The sequence below is a fragment of the Pseudopodoces humilis genome, chromosome 5 (assembly GCF_049639895.1).
Source record: "Pseudopodoces humilis isolate 2021_Gansu_Grassland_sample_001 chromosome 5, ASM4963989v1, whole genome shotgun sequence".
NCBI lineage: Eukaryota > Metazoa > Chordata > Aves > Passeriformes > Paridae > Pseudopodoces > Pseudopodoces humilis.
Window position 1 is genome coordinate 51,951,339 of NC_142204.1, and position 18,984 is coordinate 51,970,322.

General features: G+C 39.9%; 1 protein-coding gene across 3 annotated transcripts in view; it reads right to left on the reverse strand.

The window, feature by feature from the left end:
* The window catches only part of WASL (WASP like actin nucleation promoting factor), a 56,804-nt gene extending 38,072 nt beyond the window's left edge, over positions 1-18,732 (reverse strand). For 2 of the 3 annotated variants that reach the window (XM_014249052.2, XM_014249051.2), the window contains exon 1: positions 18,352-18,732. In XM_014249052.2, the coding sequence (XP_014104527.1) occupies positions 18,352-18,465 (114 nt within the window). In that variant the 5' untranslated portion in view covers positions 18,466-18,732. The remainder of the gene's footprint in view (positions 1-18,351) is intronic. The other variant, XM_005519224.2, reaches the window with a different exon arrangement.
* Positions 18,733-18,984: the final 252 nt, after the last annotated feature.

An 18,984-nucleotide genomic window follows, 5' to 3' on the forward strand; every position in this document is an offset into this window, starting at 1 on the left:
AATAATAAATTAATACCTAAGAACAGATTCCCCGTCTTGCTTGTGCCCTGAAAACCAGACAAGTCAGCTGCAATATTGCTTAATGAAGTTTACTGATGTGAAGGAGGCATCAGTGATCATTAAGTAATGTTACAACAAGAAAAGGGATAAAACAAGGGACTGCTGTTTAACAAATCTAAGCCATAAAACTGCATGTCTGAACTTAAGTCTGCTGTTGTCCAGTAAAGAGATCCTTCACTCCTAATCCTCAGTCAGCCAGTTACAGACAGCTCACACTTTAACAAGTGTCTTCAGATACAAATTCATTTGCCTTTCCAGTACCTCCCACAACCCCCCAGTTCGGTTAGAGCTGGCCAACTCCTTTTCAAAACATTGCTCACATTGTTCAACGGTAGATCACAGAAGACCAACAATTAAGGTGTGGGTAAACAGCATAGCATATAAAGCCTAATCAAACAGCACATGATTAAGAGAGACATTCTTTTATAGGACACAGCATGAAGATATTTTTAAATCCTACAACCTCAGTTGTAGATGTAGAGAAGTCTTCCTCAGCACACAGAAGACTTCAGCCTTCATAAGGTATGACATAACCGTAAGAATGCTGTGGATTATAATATTTCAAGCTATCTCAGTTTAGCAGATCATTTACCAGCTGACGTACACAACCTGGGGCTTCCAGCAATGAGCAAACTGAAAACCATCACTTCCTGTTAACCTGCACAGCATCACTCACTGAGCTGCACCTCACTGCTTAGTGCTGCTGAAACCTTGGCTGGACACAAAACAGCACACATAGCAAAAGAGTTACTTGTGTTCTGGAGTTTAAGTTGTTCATATAGCTACGTACAGAAATAGAGAATGTGCTGCATTATGGGCTTTCCATAAATTTGTCACTGTCTACTGCCATGGAACAGAAATTCTCATTAAAGATATTTCTCTTGCAGTTCCACTCCCTCTCCATTCTCCCTAGAACCACTCAGATTCAAAGCATGCAAGACTGTTCTTGCCAAAGCTTAGGGAATTTTTAGACGAAATGCTGGTCTACTTTTCAATTTTGATCCATTTTAAATTTGTCAAGACTCCTAAGACTAGGATGAACCTTTTACAACCAGACCATTGTAAAGATACATAGACGAACCAGTTCTAAAAACTGTGTTTCATGGTCATACACAGAAATTGCAGATTCAAGTCAAGAATCAAGAGTTTCATGAAACGCACAGGATAAAATTGTTTGCCTGTTTTGTCCTGTTCCACTGCCCATACAGCTACAAGAAAATCCAGCTTCCTTCCCACAACATCCCCTTCTCTTCTACAGTAACTCACTGCCTTCATGCACTGAAGTCCTCTTTCTCCAGCCCTCACCAATCATTCCATTCTCTGCTCAGTAACATTTTGTAGGTGCTAGTTCCTTATTAAATGCAGATTCTTACAAGCAAATCCTCAAACCCACTTAGATAAGATAGATAGATGTAAGATGTAAGATAGATAGATGTAAGATGTAAGATAGATAGATGTAAGATGTAAGATAGATAGATGTAAGATGTAAGATAGATAGATGTAAGATGTAAGATAGATAGATGTAAGATGTAAGATAGATAGATGTAAGATGTAAGATAGATAGATGTAAGATGTAAGATAGATAGATGTAAGATGTAAGATAGATAGATGTAAGATGTAAGATAGGATAGATGTAAGAGAGATAGATGTAAGAGATAGATATAAGAGAGATAGATATAAGAGAGATAGATATAAGAGAGATAGATATAAGAGAGATAGATATAAGAGAGATAGATATAAGAGAGATAGATATAAGAGAGATAGATATAAGAGAGATAGATATAAGAGAGATAGATATAAGAGAGATAGATATAAGAGAGATAGATATAAGAGAGATAGATATAAGAGATACAAGATATAAGAGATACAAGATATAAGAGATACAAGATATAAGAGATACAAGATATAAGAGATACAAGATATAAGAGATACAAGATATAAGAGATACAAGATATAAGAGATACAAGATATAAGAGATACAAGATATAAAAGATACAAGATATAAAAGATACAAGATATAAAAGATACAAGTATAAAAGATACAAGTATAAAAGATACAAGTATAAAAGATATAAGATATAAGAGTGCTTTGAGAAAAGACATTAGAATTCAGGCCCATTTTTTCAGTTAGATCCACTGCATTCCTTATTGACCTACTCAATGAAATAGGTATCATTTAGTTCACAAGTGAAAATCTGTAGAACAACAGTTAAATTGATTAAGGAAAGGATGTGAAGCATAAACCTCAGGAATTCATGAATTATCCCAGCTCTGGAACACTCATTAATGAACCCTTGAAAATGCTTTTCAGCATCCACTTGGTACTCTCAGGTCCAGAGTTAAAAAACAGATTAAAAAATGAGTATTTGCTTTGCAGAGATGATGTTTAGGTGAACTTCATTTACAAACTTTACACTTGAAGACAGAAAGTAGTATGGAATTTTGACTTTCAATATTTAGGGAAGATTGAAATAAAACAGCTTAAATTGTTTTAAAAACTCTTTTATAAGAGTACATTAATTACACGCCAACATAAAACAAAGAACTCCCTTCAAAATATTAAGAAATGTGAGAAAAGGCTATTAAAAGTAAAACCTCTTTGAATAATAGCCAGCAACTGGTCTCACAATTGTGTATACAACTTGTGTCCTGTCCTGTAAAGCAGACTCAATCCACTTACATAAAGGTACTTAGAGATGCAAACCCCCCCCCCCCATTTTTACCGTGCCACAATTCAACATGTATTAATTCCTCCTTAAGCAGTTCCCTTTTGAATAGAATTTATGACAATTCAAGTCAGACAGAAGAAAATGTATCTGCATGTAAGTTGTTTTTTTTTTTTAATATATACCAACAACTGAGTCTGCTACGAATAGATATTCCCAGTGACAAGTCTTAGAAAGTAGATACAGTATGGGGAAGGAAAAAAGGCATGAAGATGTGTTAGTTCTGTGATCCCTTACCATATTCAAAGTTTACTGCAGGATAAAACATTAGATACCAGTTGAGTGCCCAAGAGACTGCTGGCTTTCATTTTGTTCTGGCAACAATAAGTTGCATGCTAGTGTTTATTTCTCCCTCATGCCTCAGTTTCCTTATCCATAACATGGAAGGTAGACACTGACCTCTACCTCTGTAAAGTGCTTTGATAACTACTGATGAAGAAGCATTATGCTGTCACAGACAGAAATTACTTTTGGAGGGTGTGGGATATGTATCAACATTATTGTCTCTGCTAACAGCAAAGGTTAAGACAGGCTAATTTTCACATCTGTTTTAGACAGGAAATGGAGATATTCTTTTACCATGAGGGATGCCCCTTGAGTCTAATGACATTTATTACAGCTAACAGTTTCAATTATCACTGCCCAACGGGGCTCCCATCTTTGCAGGTACCTGCACTACATTTACCAATGTTCTGTGGAGGCCAAAAGACACTTTAAATTCACCCGTCTGTAAACAAACTTTAGTGGTTTGGAAGCAGTGTCACAGAATGGTGGTCTTAGATGGCCAAATGTATGTAGATCACAGGCTTAGAGTTTAAATCATCTATTTCCATTCTAGACAAATCATGACTGCAAATTCTTAGCAACAAACTTACTATAATGCTTTTGGTAAGTCACCATCACACTTCTTTACACAGTACATTTAACTTGTGATTTTTAAGATGGAAGACTAAAGCACACATGATGTATAACTCAAAACTTCCTATGTACCTGGAATTTCTCAATGGTCTGTTCCACAACCTCTGAGCAGTAATAATCCAGGAAGTCTCAGCATGTAAGCATTGAAAGAAATGTAAGACAATGCACCAAAAAACAACAACAACAAAAAAAGTTGTTTTGAAAACTACGCACTCTATCCTAGTTCTGTCACAGCCCTTCAATAAGGGCAATCTCATCATCCCCATATAGCTAGGTCCATTTACAAAAGATTAAGGCTACATTGAAAAATGCTAGGGAGAGTTTAGTTGAGCTTTTGGCATTGCTACTTGGATCTCTAAACTCCCCCGAGAACTGAAAACTCCACTGTAACATGGCCTTTGCAGCTCAAGATTTGTGTTTAAACTCTCAGGTCAGGCATTACAAACCTTCAATTTCTACTACTGAAGAGAAGTCCCTAACAAAAAATAGTTTGTGTTTTTGTTACACTCTTCCCCCTTGACTGTCCAAATGAGTAGAACAAAGGTAATATTTGAGTGTAGTGTATTAAAGGGAAAGAACACCCAGCCTTAAGGAAAGAATTGCTGAGTTTGCAGTATTCAATTTCCAGGGTGAAAAAAGAAATTAATAAAACTGATCTCTGCTAAGGTAGGACTTAATAAAAAGTTCAGATTAAGAATTATTTTGAAATTCAGATATTAACAGTGGAGTTGACAATTTCCTTTCTGAACTTGCTACCCACTATCTAAAAATAAATGAAGAGGGCTGCTGAACGGGAAAGCTCCTTCCTGAAGCCAAAATTCTTCTGTAACTCCTTATAGTGCCAGAATGTTTCTTATAATGAAGTTGCCTGCACTACTGAACACACCTAGAAGAGCAAAAACTGTAAAGAATCTATTTATTTAACGTTAATGATAAAGTCCTTATTTATACAGGAAAAATAATGTAGAAAGAAGGCAGCAAGATGTATTTTTCCACTGCACTTAACACTTCAGTGTCCAAATCTAGTCACCAGTTTCCAGTTTAAGAAAAAAATTAAAATATCACGTAGTACTTATTTTTTCTTTCTGGTAGAGGTGGTAGTACACATAGAAAAGGGGAGGAACAGATACAGTGATATTGTTCTCAATTTTTAATTCTTTAATATTAATGTCTGAATGATCAGAACAAAATCACCCTCATCTTCATTTGAAGATAGTTAGCTCCCCATAACTACTGTGTTCCTGTTTGTAACTTGTGAACATTGTTCAATAGTAGCAACATATATGCTACATGAAAAGTTACATGTACCCACCTGAACTTACAAGTAATATAAAAATTATTTCACTCTACTTACAACAGTACTAGTAGTACTAGACTCATGTGAGAAACAAAGCTTACAATAAAAATCAAAATTTATTAGACCAATATGGGAGTTTAGAATGCACAAAGTCACACCAATATAATTAACATGGACACATTAAAGATATTTTAACAACTCTTAGGACAGAAAATATTTGTTTCAAAGAATAGCTAAAAGAAACATCTGATCTGAAACTGATCTTTAATCTTTTTGGTGAGTATCATCTGAATTAATAAAATCCAACAAGTTGAGCCAGAATTTTAACTTAAATGAAAAAGATATGAAGATAGCTTTGCTTGTGATCACAGTGAAGTTGTAACACTGACAATCACCAATCTTTTGCACTAATTGCAGTCCAATTAGCCAGTATTATTATCCTAATCAAGCATCATATTTGAAGCATTACATGCTTCAGTTTCTGAACTACTTTTCTGCAAGTCTCCAAGTCTGTTCTGGAGCTGAGAGAAGCTAACATGCTCAATGTTACTGGCTCCTGCTGCTTGGGAGAACTGGCAACTGCTTTCTTATCACGTGAAGTGTTTGTCACTATTCTGAAAACCTCCACTTATGCAATAAATTACATTACTTTTACGACAGTATAAAATCAGCAAGTAAATTGTTACACCATACTAACATAATAAAAATGTACATAATAAATGTTATGCTATTTATAATCATTGAACAGATAGAAGTTATTAGTGACATAGTGATTATTTTTTTCAGATGTGTAACACTTTTGGAAACAAGACATTCCTCTGTAAGGGCACTGATGTTCCTTAAATTGCAATGACTGAAAGAAGGTATGCCTTGTCAAAGCAGACTTTGGGTTTCCAGGTTTTGTGTGGATACTCCCTCCCCTCCTTTGTGACCAACGAACTACATCAATTGCTCTGAGCACCTAACAGCCTCAATCTGTTAGTACAGAAACAGAAAGCTCCTGATGTTGAGTGCATGACAGATAATAACACTCCCATGTGTATACAGTTTAGACAAAAAACAAGCTGGTTACCACACTAAGACAGAATTCAAGAAAAATTACAGCCTACTCAAGAGACTTTACATGAATACAGAAATAGGGTACCTCTCCCAGTTTCCTGGAGTAAATTATCACAGGTGTGGGACCTACGTAATAGCAATACATTGCTAGAAGTTCAGTATGGTTGATTGTATGCACATCATACAATCTGTATAATTAGGTCTCAAAAGACCTGTAAGATGAATTGCCAGAAGCTTTAACACCATGGTACAAACGTTTCCTACAGGAAGATGGTGATGGAGAGTAACACAGCTGGATCTTGAGAAAGCCTTGTTGGGAGGGGGAAGTGGGGGGCCTGAGGTAAATAAAAAATCTTGATTTCGATAATCTAGTATCCATTCCTGGGCACACAGAGCAGATTTACAGAATAAATTGAAGGCTAGTCAGCTTCACCAATGGAAGTGTCTCATTGAACATCTGTTAGACAAAACTGCATCCTTCAGAAGGCCACTGCCACCCACCATGTTATGTGCAGTATGATACATAGCTTGAGAGTTTTTTATTAGATTATGTGGAACTAAGATCTTTAAATCTACCAATCCCTACATAAAAGCTTCAGTCCTGCACCAAATCCAACAGTCCTCTGCAGAATTCCAGACTTCAAGAAGTGACATGTCAGTCAGCTCATACCAGGACTAGGTTACTCTAACAAACCAGGCACCATGCTGCACTTCAAGCGCCCAGAGCACCTGAACTGAAGAACAACCTTGATGATGCATGGCAGACATCTGTATTCACAGCTGATTTGTTTATTTGGAGTAAGCCAACTATGCAACACCCTTTGTTAATTCAGACTTGCATCATAGTGATATTTTTTTTATGTGGTGACCTTGGAGAAGTTATTTCCAGTCAAATGGATATTGGTACTGCATCATTTCATTGCTAAAACAATTACTGCAGCCAGAATTGACATGCAAGCCACCATCCTGAAATAAAGCCTAAAAACACTCAGTTTCTAAATCCATGACAGATTGTTATCTCCCTTCTGCTCTGAACCAAATGCTACCTGTTGTAGGAGCGAACTGCTTGCACAGCACCAAGCCTCACTAGAGGACCTGTTCCTGCCAGTGTTGACTTTTAAAAGTGACATTGGGAAAAAAATATGGCCTGAAGGGAAAGAGGGAATAACCAGACACTCAAGGGGGAAAAAATGATAAACTAAAAACTTGAAAGAAGTGTTTACAAAACTGAGGCATGCAAACACTATCTAGCAGATCTTGTGGACACAGAAGACAGAATGAACTGAAAAAGTTTCCTCGGCCTGAAAGTCTCCTGAGCTCATACTTTTATACCCCCGACCAAACCATTGATTAAGGTGACATACCAAAACAGACAGAGTATGTGATGATTTAACTATCACTAATTACACTACTTCACACCCTAGAACAGTCTCTGGAGCTCAACCAGGAAACAAATTATTGCATCTATGCTTACAGGAAACTGCTACAACACTCCAAAATGCAGCTCCAAGTAAGATTCCAAGAGAATTAAGCACACCCCTGGAGGCTCTGAAGATGCACAGAACTTGTCTTAAATTACTCACAAAGTACTCATCAGAAAAGAAACTTTCAGACAGGATACATTTTCTTGGTAGGCCATCCCTCTGCAAATGAGAAGCGAAGTGAAAGAAATGCAGCATCCTTTGAAGTCATCTCTCCTGCACCTCATGTACTCTGTAGAAGCACAGCCACAAGTCAACTACATCTCCTTACAGAAGGCAAAATATTTTTTTTCCCTCCTGAAATCAGAGATCAGAAACCTTGAGTTTGTGTTCACAGTATCAGTATCAAACAGACTTGATAATTTGTCCACTGCAGCAGGTGATTGCATGCACAGGCACACTTTCATCTGCTGTAAACTTCTAGGCACCTGCATTTTCTCAGGTTTCCAAAAGCCATTTCTGGGAGGAGAAAGACAATACTGAATTTTGCTGCTGGCAGGAAAACCAGGTTTGACTTGAACTTAATGTAAAAGCAGGCATCTGCACAGCAGCAGAGCTGACCCTTATTCTCTGATCTACATGCTACTGACAACGACAATAGACAACTCGTATCTCCCCATCCCCAGAACTGCTTTTGTCCCTCGCAGATTTCCCTGGTTGTGAAGATATGAGCTACTAAGACCTGGGCCACTTTCTGGATATGATGGGAAATGGTGCAGAATGCATATATGCATAGAGGAACAAATTCTCTTCCCAACACAACACAAATTGGGTAATGATGCCTCTACCCCATATGATGTACAAGGAGCTATTTACACCACTCTAATCTCAAAACCACACATATTAATTTGAGAAGCTAGCACTCAAATCTGTGCCAGGAAGTGTGCCAACAAATTGAACACCACAGACGGACACGGAACAGTGCCTGAGCTCATGCTACTGCCCCACTTAGGTCTCTTAGCCATCAGTATGTTACTACAGCTGGCTGACAGACCAGAGGTAAGAAAAAGGACAAGATACATCCTTCTGCCACCAAGCTTAAATGTTATCAGCGACATAAAGGTATGGTCCAGACAGGTATGGCCACTGTGAGAGATGGACTCCTTGGTAACACTGTGTGAATCCTGGAGTAGCAGCATGAATACTTAATTTTTCAACAAACAATTTTCATAAACAATATGAAAAGAGGACAGAGAAACAAACAGGATTTGCCATTTACAGGTAGAAAAGACCAGAGATGTTCAAAGAGGTTGCTAAGGAAAAGCCTCAATGACGAACTGAAGCATTCAAAGCAAGAGCTCCTAACAGACACAAAAAGATGAAGTTAGAGCCATGACATGGAGTGAGATCTACATATCCCAGCAAAACATTTAGCACCAAATCCATCTCCATGCATCCTATCAGACAAAACGGTAACACAACTATAGGCATCTATATGCTTGAACTAAGGCAAGGAAGGGCATGCCCTGAGTAGAGACAGAAGTTGCATTATCAGTCTCTCAGTTATAGAAATACTGGCACCTGAATATGAAAGGGACAAATCTCTTAAAGACAAAACTATTTTTTAAAATAAAGAAATGGTGTATTGAATTGCTACTGAGTTCTAGACACCAAGCGCAACCAGTATTTTCTGTTGCAATCACACTTTAAATTTAAAGCTATACCAGGTTTTAAAGTTCCAGCTACACAAACCGAACAGAGTCTAACAGTACAGTGTAACACAAAGAGAACAACATTGTTTAAGAAAGGTCAAAATTACACCACCTACTGTATGGCTAAAAAATACTGGTTCACTTAACATTGTACAAAATTAAGCCCAAACCCTAAATTTTTAAAACTGTTATCAGGTTGCTAAAAATATAAATGCCAACAAATGCATGTCCAGTTATAAAATAAATTTCATACCTGAAGTACTCTTAACTAAAACCTAAAGCAAATAAACAAGAAAACAGCCCTGCATTTAATTTGTTAGAAACTACTGCTTCCTTCTCTGCAAATGCAAGGGGAAGCTTTTGCCTGTGGTATTGCACAGAACAAACACCACTACAGGATGTTCATAGCTTTCTTCCTCTTTTCAGTTAACCACAAAAATCAAGCACAGTTTTACAGAGAGGAGCTTATTTGGATGCCTTTGTGTATATTTAGTGTCATAAGCCAAGTGATGTTTCTGTTTGCTTTGTCTGACTGAGGGGGAGTAAAGGGAAAAAATGTCTACTTAGAAAGAATGACCACATCTTAGCTGTGCTCAGAGAGAGCTGTCACATGGTTCAAGGAGCAGGAAATAACTTACAGTTCAGTCAAAGCAGGACTAAACAATTCTGTGGTTTTAAATCTGGGCCTGCAGAGTTGCTGAAGCTGTATCTTTCAGTATACAGTTTCTTAATATAGCAGCTTACAAACTGGAGAGTCCGGTCTTGCCTGGAGAAGCAGCAGTGAAGGGTGGAGCAGTGCAAGAAGCCTGAGGAATACCATACTCCTGTTTTTGTCTACCCTTCCCATATCCACTAAAAGTTCTCTTCCCTATAACAACATTAACAACGACTTTGGCCAGTGAAGATAAATATAGGTGAGAAATGTATAATGCCCAGGTCTCAGGCTCAAGTGCACTTCACGTCTGCATCAGCTAACAGCTGCCTGGCATAAACACTGACTCCTCTCCTAATGTCTCTCCTTGTGCAGCACTCTGCTGAGCTTCAATACATGCCATGTCTATCCCAGCACTGCGTATGGGTAGGACTACACATCTGATGAGACACAAATCAGGTCCTCCTTTGTTCATCCTCAAGAACAAAACAGTTGAGGAACTGAGGAGGGGGTATAAGGGAGTGGAGGGGAGAATGGCAAGGAGGAGAGTCAGTCCTACCTGGAGATATTTGCGCAGATTATGCATGCAGGAGCAGCTGAAGGGAGAAAGGAAGATTCTGGAAGCACTTGAGGTGCAAGAGGGAAACAGGAAAGGAGGAAACCCTGTTACTGGGACAGGACAGAAAACTTAGTAAAAACATAAAAAGAGCACGTGTGTTAAGAGAGTACAAGGAGAATATCATGAAAGCAGAGACATGAGATTTCGAGGGCAGAGTCACTATGCAGGACTACAAGGTACATCAGCAGGATGGGGCTTACAAAAGAAATAGTGGTTAAATTAATTGCTAAAACAGAAAATTCTTTTAAAGTCAATAAATTACTGCTTCTGTTAGAAAATGTACTAAGGAGGTTGTAAAAAGATCCCTTACTTTCCTTTATCCCCAGCACAGAAGAATATTAATACAACAAATTAATAACCATTCCTTATCCACAAATCACACACAGATAAATTGGTTGTTGCCTTGAGAGGGGAGATTTTTTTACTGCCGAATTCCCACTTTCAAATACTCTAGCTCTTCAGCCTAAACAGCAAGACAAATACTAGGGCTTGTTACTTAATGTCAGCAAGTGCTGGCTAACTTTTGGGAAAACCACTATCATCAGTAATACTTGAAGTAAATGCATTTTTTAAAAGGATTTGCAATCTCAGAGGCAAGAGTTATCTTTGCATAATTAAAGTTCAAATAATGAAAAACAGTTTTCTAAACTGTTCAAAAAGGCAAAAGTCACACTTTCTTTTGCTAGATTGATGTTTCTCAAATTGCAGGCACCGTACCTTCACATGCAAAATATGCTTATATGGGAGTGTATCTGTGCTCACTAAATACACTACCCTGATGCTGCATAGTGGTTCATGAACAAGGGAAGATAAAGCCAAAATAACACATTTGTATTGAAGGGAAAGGACATGAATGCAGGGAAATTCTGAATTACACAAAGTTCTGCAGGGGAAAATGGTGTGTGAAACTGTCTTACAGAAATTGAAACACAACCTTAGTGTGATCTTTCAGCTTTAAGCTAGACACACTGGAGAACTGAAAAACGTATTAACACTATTTCTCAGAAAACCTAAAAAGAAAATGCTGCCTTAAGAGTGAGGATTTTAAGGACAGCTAAATAAACAGTAGAGGGAAAACAGCCTCACCAAGGTGGGGATGCATGAAAGCAAGTGCCTAAAGTGAGAAGCAATCTGCAAATGTGTTGTGGAGCTCTGCAGCAACAGTTTCCTTGCCAGCAATGATCATCTCTACAGAACATTATGTCTACAGGAATTGAGTAATTCATTTAATGAACTTATTCCAGAATCATATATTCTTAACACAGACATTCTAATCTGAGTTGCCTTAAGTGTTATTTACTGTACAACGAGGTGTCAGCAAAACTGTCTACCTTTAACTGAGAAGTGTCTGAGAAAACACTACTAAATTTTAAGAATTAAGCAAGTGAGCAGCTTTCTAAGAAGTGTCCCTATGATTGTTTGAACTGCATCTTTTCTTTTTCTATTTGGACCTTCTAGAACACTGCTCCTGTCGTGTGATGAACACAATACACTTCAGGATCTTCAAATTTAACTTCAACTGCCCCTGAAGGTAACTGCACACATACTGTTCCCATTTTATTGGATATTCAGGCATCAACAACATGTCTGGAAGCCACAAAAGATAGGGTGGCAGTGTACCCAAGCAAATACCCTGAGAAAGTATCTTGGACAGCATCTGAATCATGTTCCAGTAGAGTGGGCTGTTTAAAACCACCCATGAAGACACACTTCTAGTTCCACTAAATCCACTCTGCAAGATTTACTGCTACAAGGAAAACAAACCAGCCAATAAAAAACAATCCATCTGTGCATAAGGAACACAATGTCAGCCTTTCTTCAGGAAACTGTACCCTAACCTACCAATAAGCAACTCTGTCTAGTGCCTGTGACACATTTTCGTTACTTCCTGTATTTTATTATTTAGGTATTAGGTAATGAAACCATAAGTCTCCTGTATACTAAGATTTATTTCTGTACTACAAAGATTCCTCAAGAGACAAGCCTATGAAACATGCTCACTGGAGGAGAGGATACTATAAATCTTAGCACACAGCTTCAAGTCAACAGCAAATTTTCTCAGCAAACTGAGCATTTACAGCTCCACAAACCCCATCTACTCTGCAGACAGTTCTGCCTATAAGAGGTCAATGACAGGACTGGGCCTTTTTTCACATTGGTTAATACACTAGTACAGAGTTCCTAGGTGGCACTCACTTATCACATACAAATACCTTCAATGCTTTACTCCACCCATTCCAGCACTAAGTTAGAAGCTGCCAGTGGCAATTGCTGCCACTGCTGGCACCTGCAGCCGCTATCAGTGAAAGCAATACACAAGCTCTTAATGCAGGCACTATTAAAAGTAGAGCAATAAGGGTCATAGAAACTTCTAAAGGAAAAAACAGGTGATATTTTTCAGGCAGAAGTACCAGAACTCTTTCAAAAAAAGAAATTCAAGATTTAAAACTAGAGCATTCCTCATTATTATGTTTTTAGCCTGAAACTGCATGGTTCTTACAAGATGGATCTTGCACTCTTCACTTGCGACGAGTTCAGCCAGTACTACAACTTTCAGAACTCCAGAAGAAATAATCAGAGAGAAAAAACATTCGAGTTATAAAAAAATAAAAACAGTATTTACAAGCAGATAATGCCAAGAAATCACATCATTTTTCCATTAAAGGAAGAAGAAAGTAGTCTTTAAATTTACAAATTCGCATGAAATAGCAAACTCAATCTTTTATCTTCTAACACGAGCCGACCTCTTCCTTGGGAATTCTCTTTAGCAAGGGCTATATAGACATCTTGGTGAAAAACTTGCAGTCAAAACTTGACTGTTCATCTGAATCCTATATTAAAATTTTGCCCTCTTCTAAATTACTTAATATGAGTCTTAGGTGTTACAACACAACAGCTTGTGACTACAAATTGTTTTCATCCTGTTGTGTTATGTATACCATAGGATTCCAGAGCACTTATCAGGAGCATGAGTAGCATAATTAACCATCTGATTCACCACAGAGATGCTGAGAGACTTTCAGCACCTGACTGCCTCCAAAACAGACAAAATATATCAACAAAGATGCTCAGAAGAGAATGTAATAATGCTGAAGCCTTAGCAGAGTGAGGTCCAGGTTCCAGGTCTATCTTAGTAGATCACCTTTCATTCAGCAATACATAATGCTTCACAACAGACACACAGTGACAAACTTGTACCAGGACTCACTCCTCATACCAAGACACAATTTGTCTAGCACATGAGGTACAAGAACAGCCAGGAGATATGTAACTTCAGTCACTAAAGCAAAGATAAAAACTTCTGTTAACTGAGTTTCTATCCTAAAATCAGATTAATAGGAGATTCAGATAACTGACAGTGAGGTTTATTGAAATTATGGGATTTTAACACCTACATTTCTGTCTTTTACTCCTTAATAATATCCCACACTTTGTGAATTGATGTTTTGTCTCAAACGCATACTATGAGATACAGTGCCTTCTAGACTGTTCCCAAGCAGTCTCAAAACATTTATCATCCATGGGTAAATAAGCTACAGCAGTGAACTATGCTGTAAAGACTTCAACAGCAAGCTGTGAGGAAAACGAGCACAAGAAACACACTACGATAAGGATGACGGTTGTACCACTTGCTCTATAGAGTCTGATACAATCCATTACTGTGAAGATCAGTTTTATAGGCACAGGTTTGGTTTAAAGGAGCCATCAAAACCCCACTGTCATTCCCTCTAGAATGGAAGATATCATTGATAAATTGTTCAGGGAACTCTCTAGTGGATACTAGTGAGGTGTCTAAAGATGTTACATGTCTTTTATAGAAGAGGGTGAATCTCAAAAGAAATCCAGGCGTAATTCTCAATACTCTCCTGTTCGACAAGACCCCATCCTTTACACTGTATCTTCTCCCTCTACATCTCATTTAAAAATAAATGCAAGGATGAGAGAACCACCACTGAATTAATGACTCAGTTCTCCCTACTTGTACAGGTGATAAGTCTTTTAAACTGCAACGTCAATGTTTTCTGGATGTACGGACTGCAGCCTGAACTCAAACTGGAGTCCTAACACTTCTCAGACACATGAAGTTGCCCATTACTTAGACCTGTAGTCTACCTTCAAATCTTAGTTCATGCTGTTTTCATGAGCACAAGTAATCTTACAAGTCCCTTCCTGATAAAACATTTAATTCTTATCAATTAAGAGCTATAACTGCTATTCAAGTTTCTATTTTGTTTAATCTCAACTATTACTGCAATTTGTTCTTTGGCTCTGATATACAAACTTATTCTGGTCACATGCACTTTTAAAAACAGCCAAAACAGTCTTCTTAGTTAGCTTACTGCTGTGTCACTTCTCTTTCTGCAACCTTCCTGTTTACCATATGAACCATGGCAAGATCTTACAAAGAACAACATACTCCTAGCCTTATTCATTAAAACTTACCCAAGTGTTGAATCCTACTTCTAAGCAGCATAAAATATCTATACTCCATTTTTATCTACTTCTAATGCTACCAAATACATATTTCTCATGGGGTATTTTTGTTTCCTAAGGCCTCTCAAAATTATTTCTACAGAGTAAACTAGTTTTTCATTACTGACATATCTGACCAATATTAATCATGCAAATCATAAAAGCTACTTCTTTATTACAGATTATAAAAGGGACACCTAGCATTTACTTTTTCTTACAAAACTCATTGTTATTTAAAGTAATGATCTATAACTAACCAGAACTTTCACAAAAACACCTAAGTCGGGCATAATCACACACAAAAAAAATCATTAATATGCACAAAACTAATCTCATAGCTCCTCTTAGCATAAGTGTACATAAATTTTATTTCTATGGTATTATTAAGAAGTTATTGAAAGCTTTTTACAGATAGCGATTTTACACCTGGCCTAGATAACAAAGGTCACAAGCCCAAATGAAAATTAGTTACATGACTAAACAATGGAAGTCCTAAAGGGCTTTACCCTGGATACATTCTGTAAGTAGTGCTATAGTTGGATTCATATTTCAACCAAATTAACTATAGCTACAGCTTTGACTATTAGCCAGTGGCTTGGCTTTGAAAGCCTGATGTGTCATGGGCAAAGGTATTTTAATTGCTTATAGATTCAGATAAACATTTTACAGCTCAGCAAGTGGAAGGTGAAAAAAAGAGTAGGAAAAAAAAGGTCAATTACCCTCTGTATGTACATTTGGTTAGTAGTAAGTTTCTCAAAGTACCGGTAGTAGTCTGCAAAATGGTATCAATCTCAGCAACACACAGAGTGATGGCTCTTTACCATTTCCCCCACTCACAGGAAATTTTTCCATCAGGCTTCATTACTTAAGATGCCATTGGAACTATGTCCATTTCCAAGTTCACAGACTGTGAGTACTCAATTGAAGTTATACTACTTGATAAATTCCTTTGCTTTTCCATAGAACAAATTCAGATAGTTGAATCCTCAATGTTATTTCAAAATAACTGCCTTGTTACCAGTCAGAAACAAAGGAAAGACTGAAACAAATCAGATTCAGAGCACCACATACTTTCTTAACTAAGCCCTTCAGGCCTGATAGCAGCATGATGGCATCCATTAAGAACTCTATAAATTATTACTACAAAGAGTATCTAGGAGCATAGTTTAATATCTCAATTTTCCTCTGGTGTTTCCTCTACTGTTCATTGCAGTAGTGATCTAAACACGAGGTCTAATCAAACAAAACCCAAAATTATGTCAATGTGGCTGATACACATCATATCCAGTAGCCTCTCCATGCCCCAGAGTGACAGAAACACCACCTGCAGCAGCAAGGCAGCCCAGATATTTCAGGTGATTGCAAGACCAAGCATTCAGCACCCTACAGAACTCACAAAATTTTCCTTTCTTAAAAAGCAGCACTTACAGTCTGAAACTTCACTAATGAATAATTCAAATATAGATATTATGAGATCAAGTATCATAAGCATTACAGCAAAAAGGCATTTATCAGCCTTTTTGAGTTAATGTTGAGTCAAGCTAGAAGGACAAGAGTCCCAAGAGTCCTACTGGGCTCAAACAGGTACTGCGGTTTCAAGTTAGACAGCCGAGGCTGTTACCATCTCCAGGTACTCATTCCACTTCTCTCCTTAAGACAATGCCCTCCAAGGGACAGAATATTTTATCTGTTCACTTGTTTCTCAATTTCTGGCTAATGCTACACAGTAAGCCAAAAAAGCCTGGTTAAATACCTCTAGACCTTCAATGCTCAAGTCCTCAAGATTGAACAGAAAACCTCAACTGTACTAAAATAAGCCTATGATTAACTAAGAGAGCATAAAGGGCTGGGGAAAAAGGTAAACAACAGACCACAATTATAAGAACCTCAACCGGAAAGTCATCAAATATTCACTGTAAATCAGAAGAATGTGTAATTTCAAGCAAGCCATCAATCCCATGACACCCAGATACTGTGAAGATATTTACCTCCAGTCTGCTTTCAATATACTATTTATGCAGAAAAGTTGGGAGCTTAACTAGGTGAGTTTTACAGTTGAGTATAGAAATCAAAAGTTCATTCACCTGACAAGAAAAATATCAAGTTATAGAAAAGCAAAAACTGGAAATCAATTTAGACATGAATACGTGCACTATTTTTTATATTTAAAGTTGACATTGTTTTTTTTTTTTTTTTTCTTTCTCAGCAAAGAAGCTGAAAATATGAAATGTTGCCTCAAAGTAACTGAGGCATTTCTACAAATCTATACTTTTTAAAACATACCTTCGGACACACAACTTAGTTACTGTGACAGCATCTTATCTAACCCACTCCAACATAAATATTCTCTACTTCCTGTTCAGTTGCTGCATCTTACGTTTTCCTTGCAACAGTCAGTTTGATCAACAATACCATTTCAAAGTCCAAAGTTATGTGGAATCAGAATGACTACACGGATATCCTGCTTTAAGTCACAGTTTTAAGCTCATGAAAACCCTCCATAGCTCTACAGCAAGTGCCCAACAGTATTTTAGGTACCGGACACAATGCACCTGAATAGTCATTGTTTTAAAAAATATGATTTTTTTAAAAGCAGCTTCTTTTTCAATGGAAGTGGTTATCTTTTGAAGCTTTCAAACAGTTCTTTAATACAGCTAAGTAGTTTTAGTACAGTTTCATGTTACATGCAAGAAGGTATTCTGAAATCGAACTTACTGATATAGAAATAGAAAAATATGCAGTATTTGAGTACACGAAGCTGCTGTTTAGGCTAAGAAAGTACAGCCTAAACCAAGGCAGGCCTAGCACTGATACGAGCCTTCCTACAACTTCGTCCAACACTGCTTTGTTGTACCGCTGGTGCACCTGGGGTCCGTCCCAGCCTTGTCGAGCAATGGAACTTTTACCCCCCAAGCCCCGAGGCTGCTTCTTTGCAGCCGGTTCCCCCTGCAGCGTACGAGTCGGCTGCAGGGCAGGAGGAGCCCCGCCGGCCCCCGGGAGCTCCAATATGCCGGTGGACAGCGAGGCGCAGAAAGACGGCGCCCACACCGGTGCCCGAGGCGGTTTCGGAGCCACCCGGCGCGCCCGGCTTCGAAGGGAGCGAGGCCGGGCCCTGCGCTCAGGGCCGGCAGCCCCGCCGGACCGGGCCGGCCGAGGGGCCGCTGCCGCCGCCGTTCATCGCTCCCCGCCCGGCGCTGCGGGCGAGCCGGGTGGGCAGCGAGGCCTGCGAGGGCCGCCCCCCTCCCGACGCCGGGACGGGGCAGTGGAGCGGGATGAAACTTCCGCAGCCTCAACTTCCCAGCGCCCGGCCGGGCTGTCCTCACACGCCCCCGCCCGCCCCGGGCTCCGACCCGCCGCGCCCTAGTGGGGCGGCTGGGGGTGCCCCAGTCCCCTCGCCCCCCGGTCGGGACTTACCACGCATTTCTTGCCGAGGAAGCCGAAGAGGCTCTCGTTCTCCTGCGGGGTGAGCAGCAGCGAGCCCACGTTGGTGACCCGCCGCGGGGGCTGCTGCTGCGGGGCGCCGCTCATGGCCGGGGCCGGCCCGGCGCTGCCCTCGCCGCCCTGCGACCGATGGCGCCCGCGGCCCCTTCCTCCCCTTCCTCCGCCGCCGCCGGGGCCTCACAGCAGCCGCATCGCGGAGCCTCCCTCACGGGGCCGGGCAAGGAGGGAGGAGAAGAGGGGCGGCGGGGAGGGTGCCGGGGAGGTGGGCAGCCGTGAAACGGGGTGCCGGGCAGCGGTACAGCCCCGCCGGAGCCGCTCCGCGCCGGGGCCGATCCCGACCCCCCCCCCCCCTAACCTTCCACCCCCGGCCCGCCCCCGGCGGCCGCGCGATCCAACATGGCAGCGGGGGCGGGCGAGACCACGGCGCGCGGCAGCCAAGGGGGAGCCCGGCGAGCGCGCGCCCGCCGCGACCATGCGCCGTGCGGGGGGAAGGAGAGGGCGTCGCCTTCCGCGCCCGCCCCCTCGGTACCTGCCGGGCCGGGCTGTGCTGGGCACTGGGGGGCGGCGGGGGCGGGAGGAGGAGGAGGGTGAACAGAGCACGAAGAA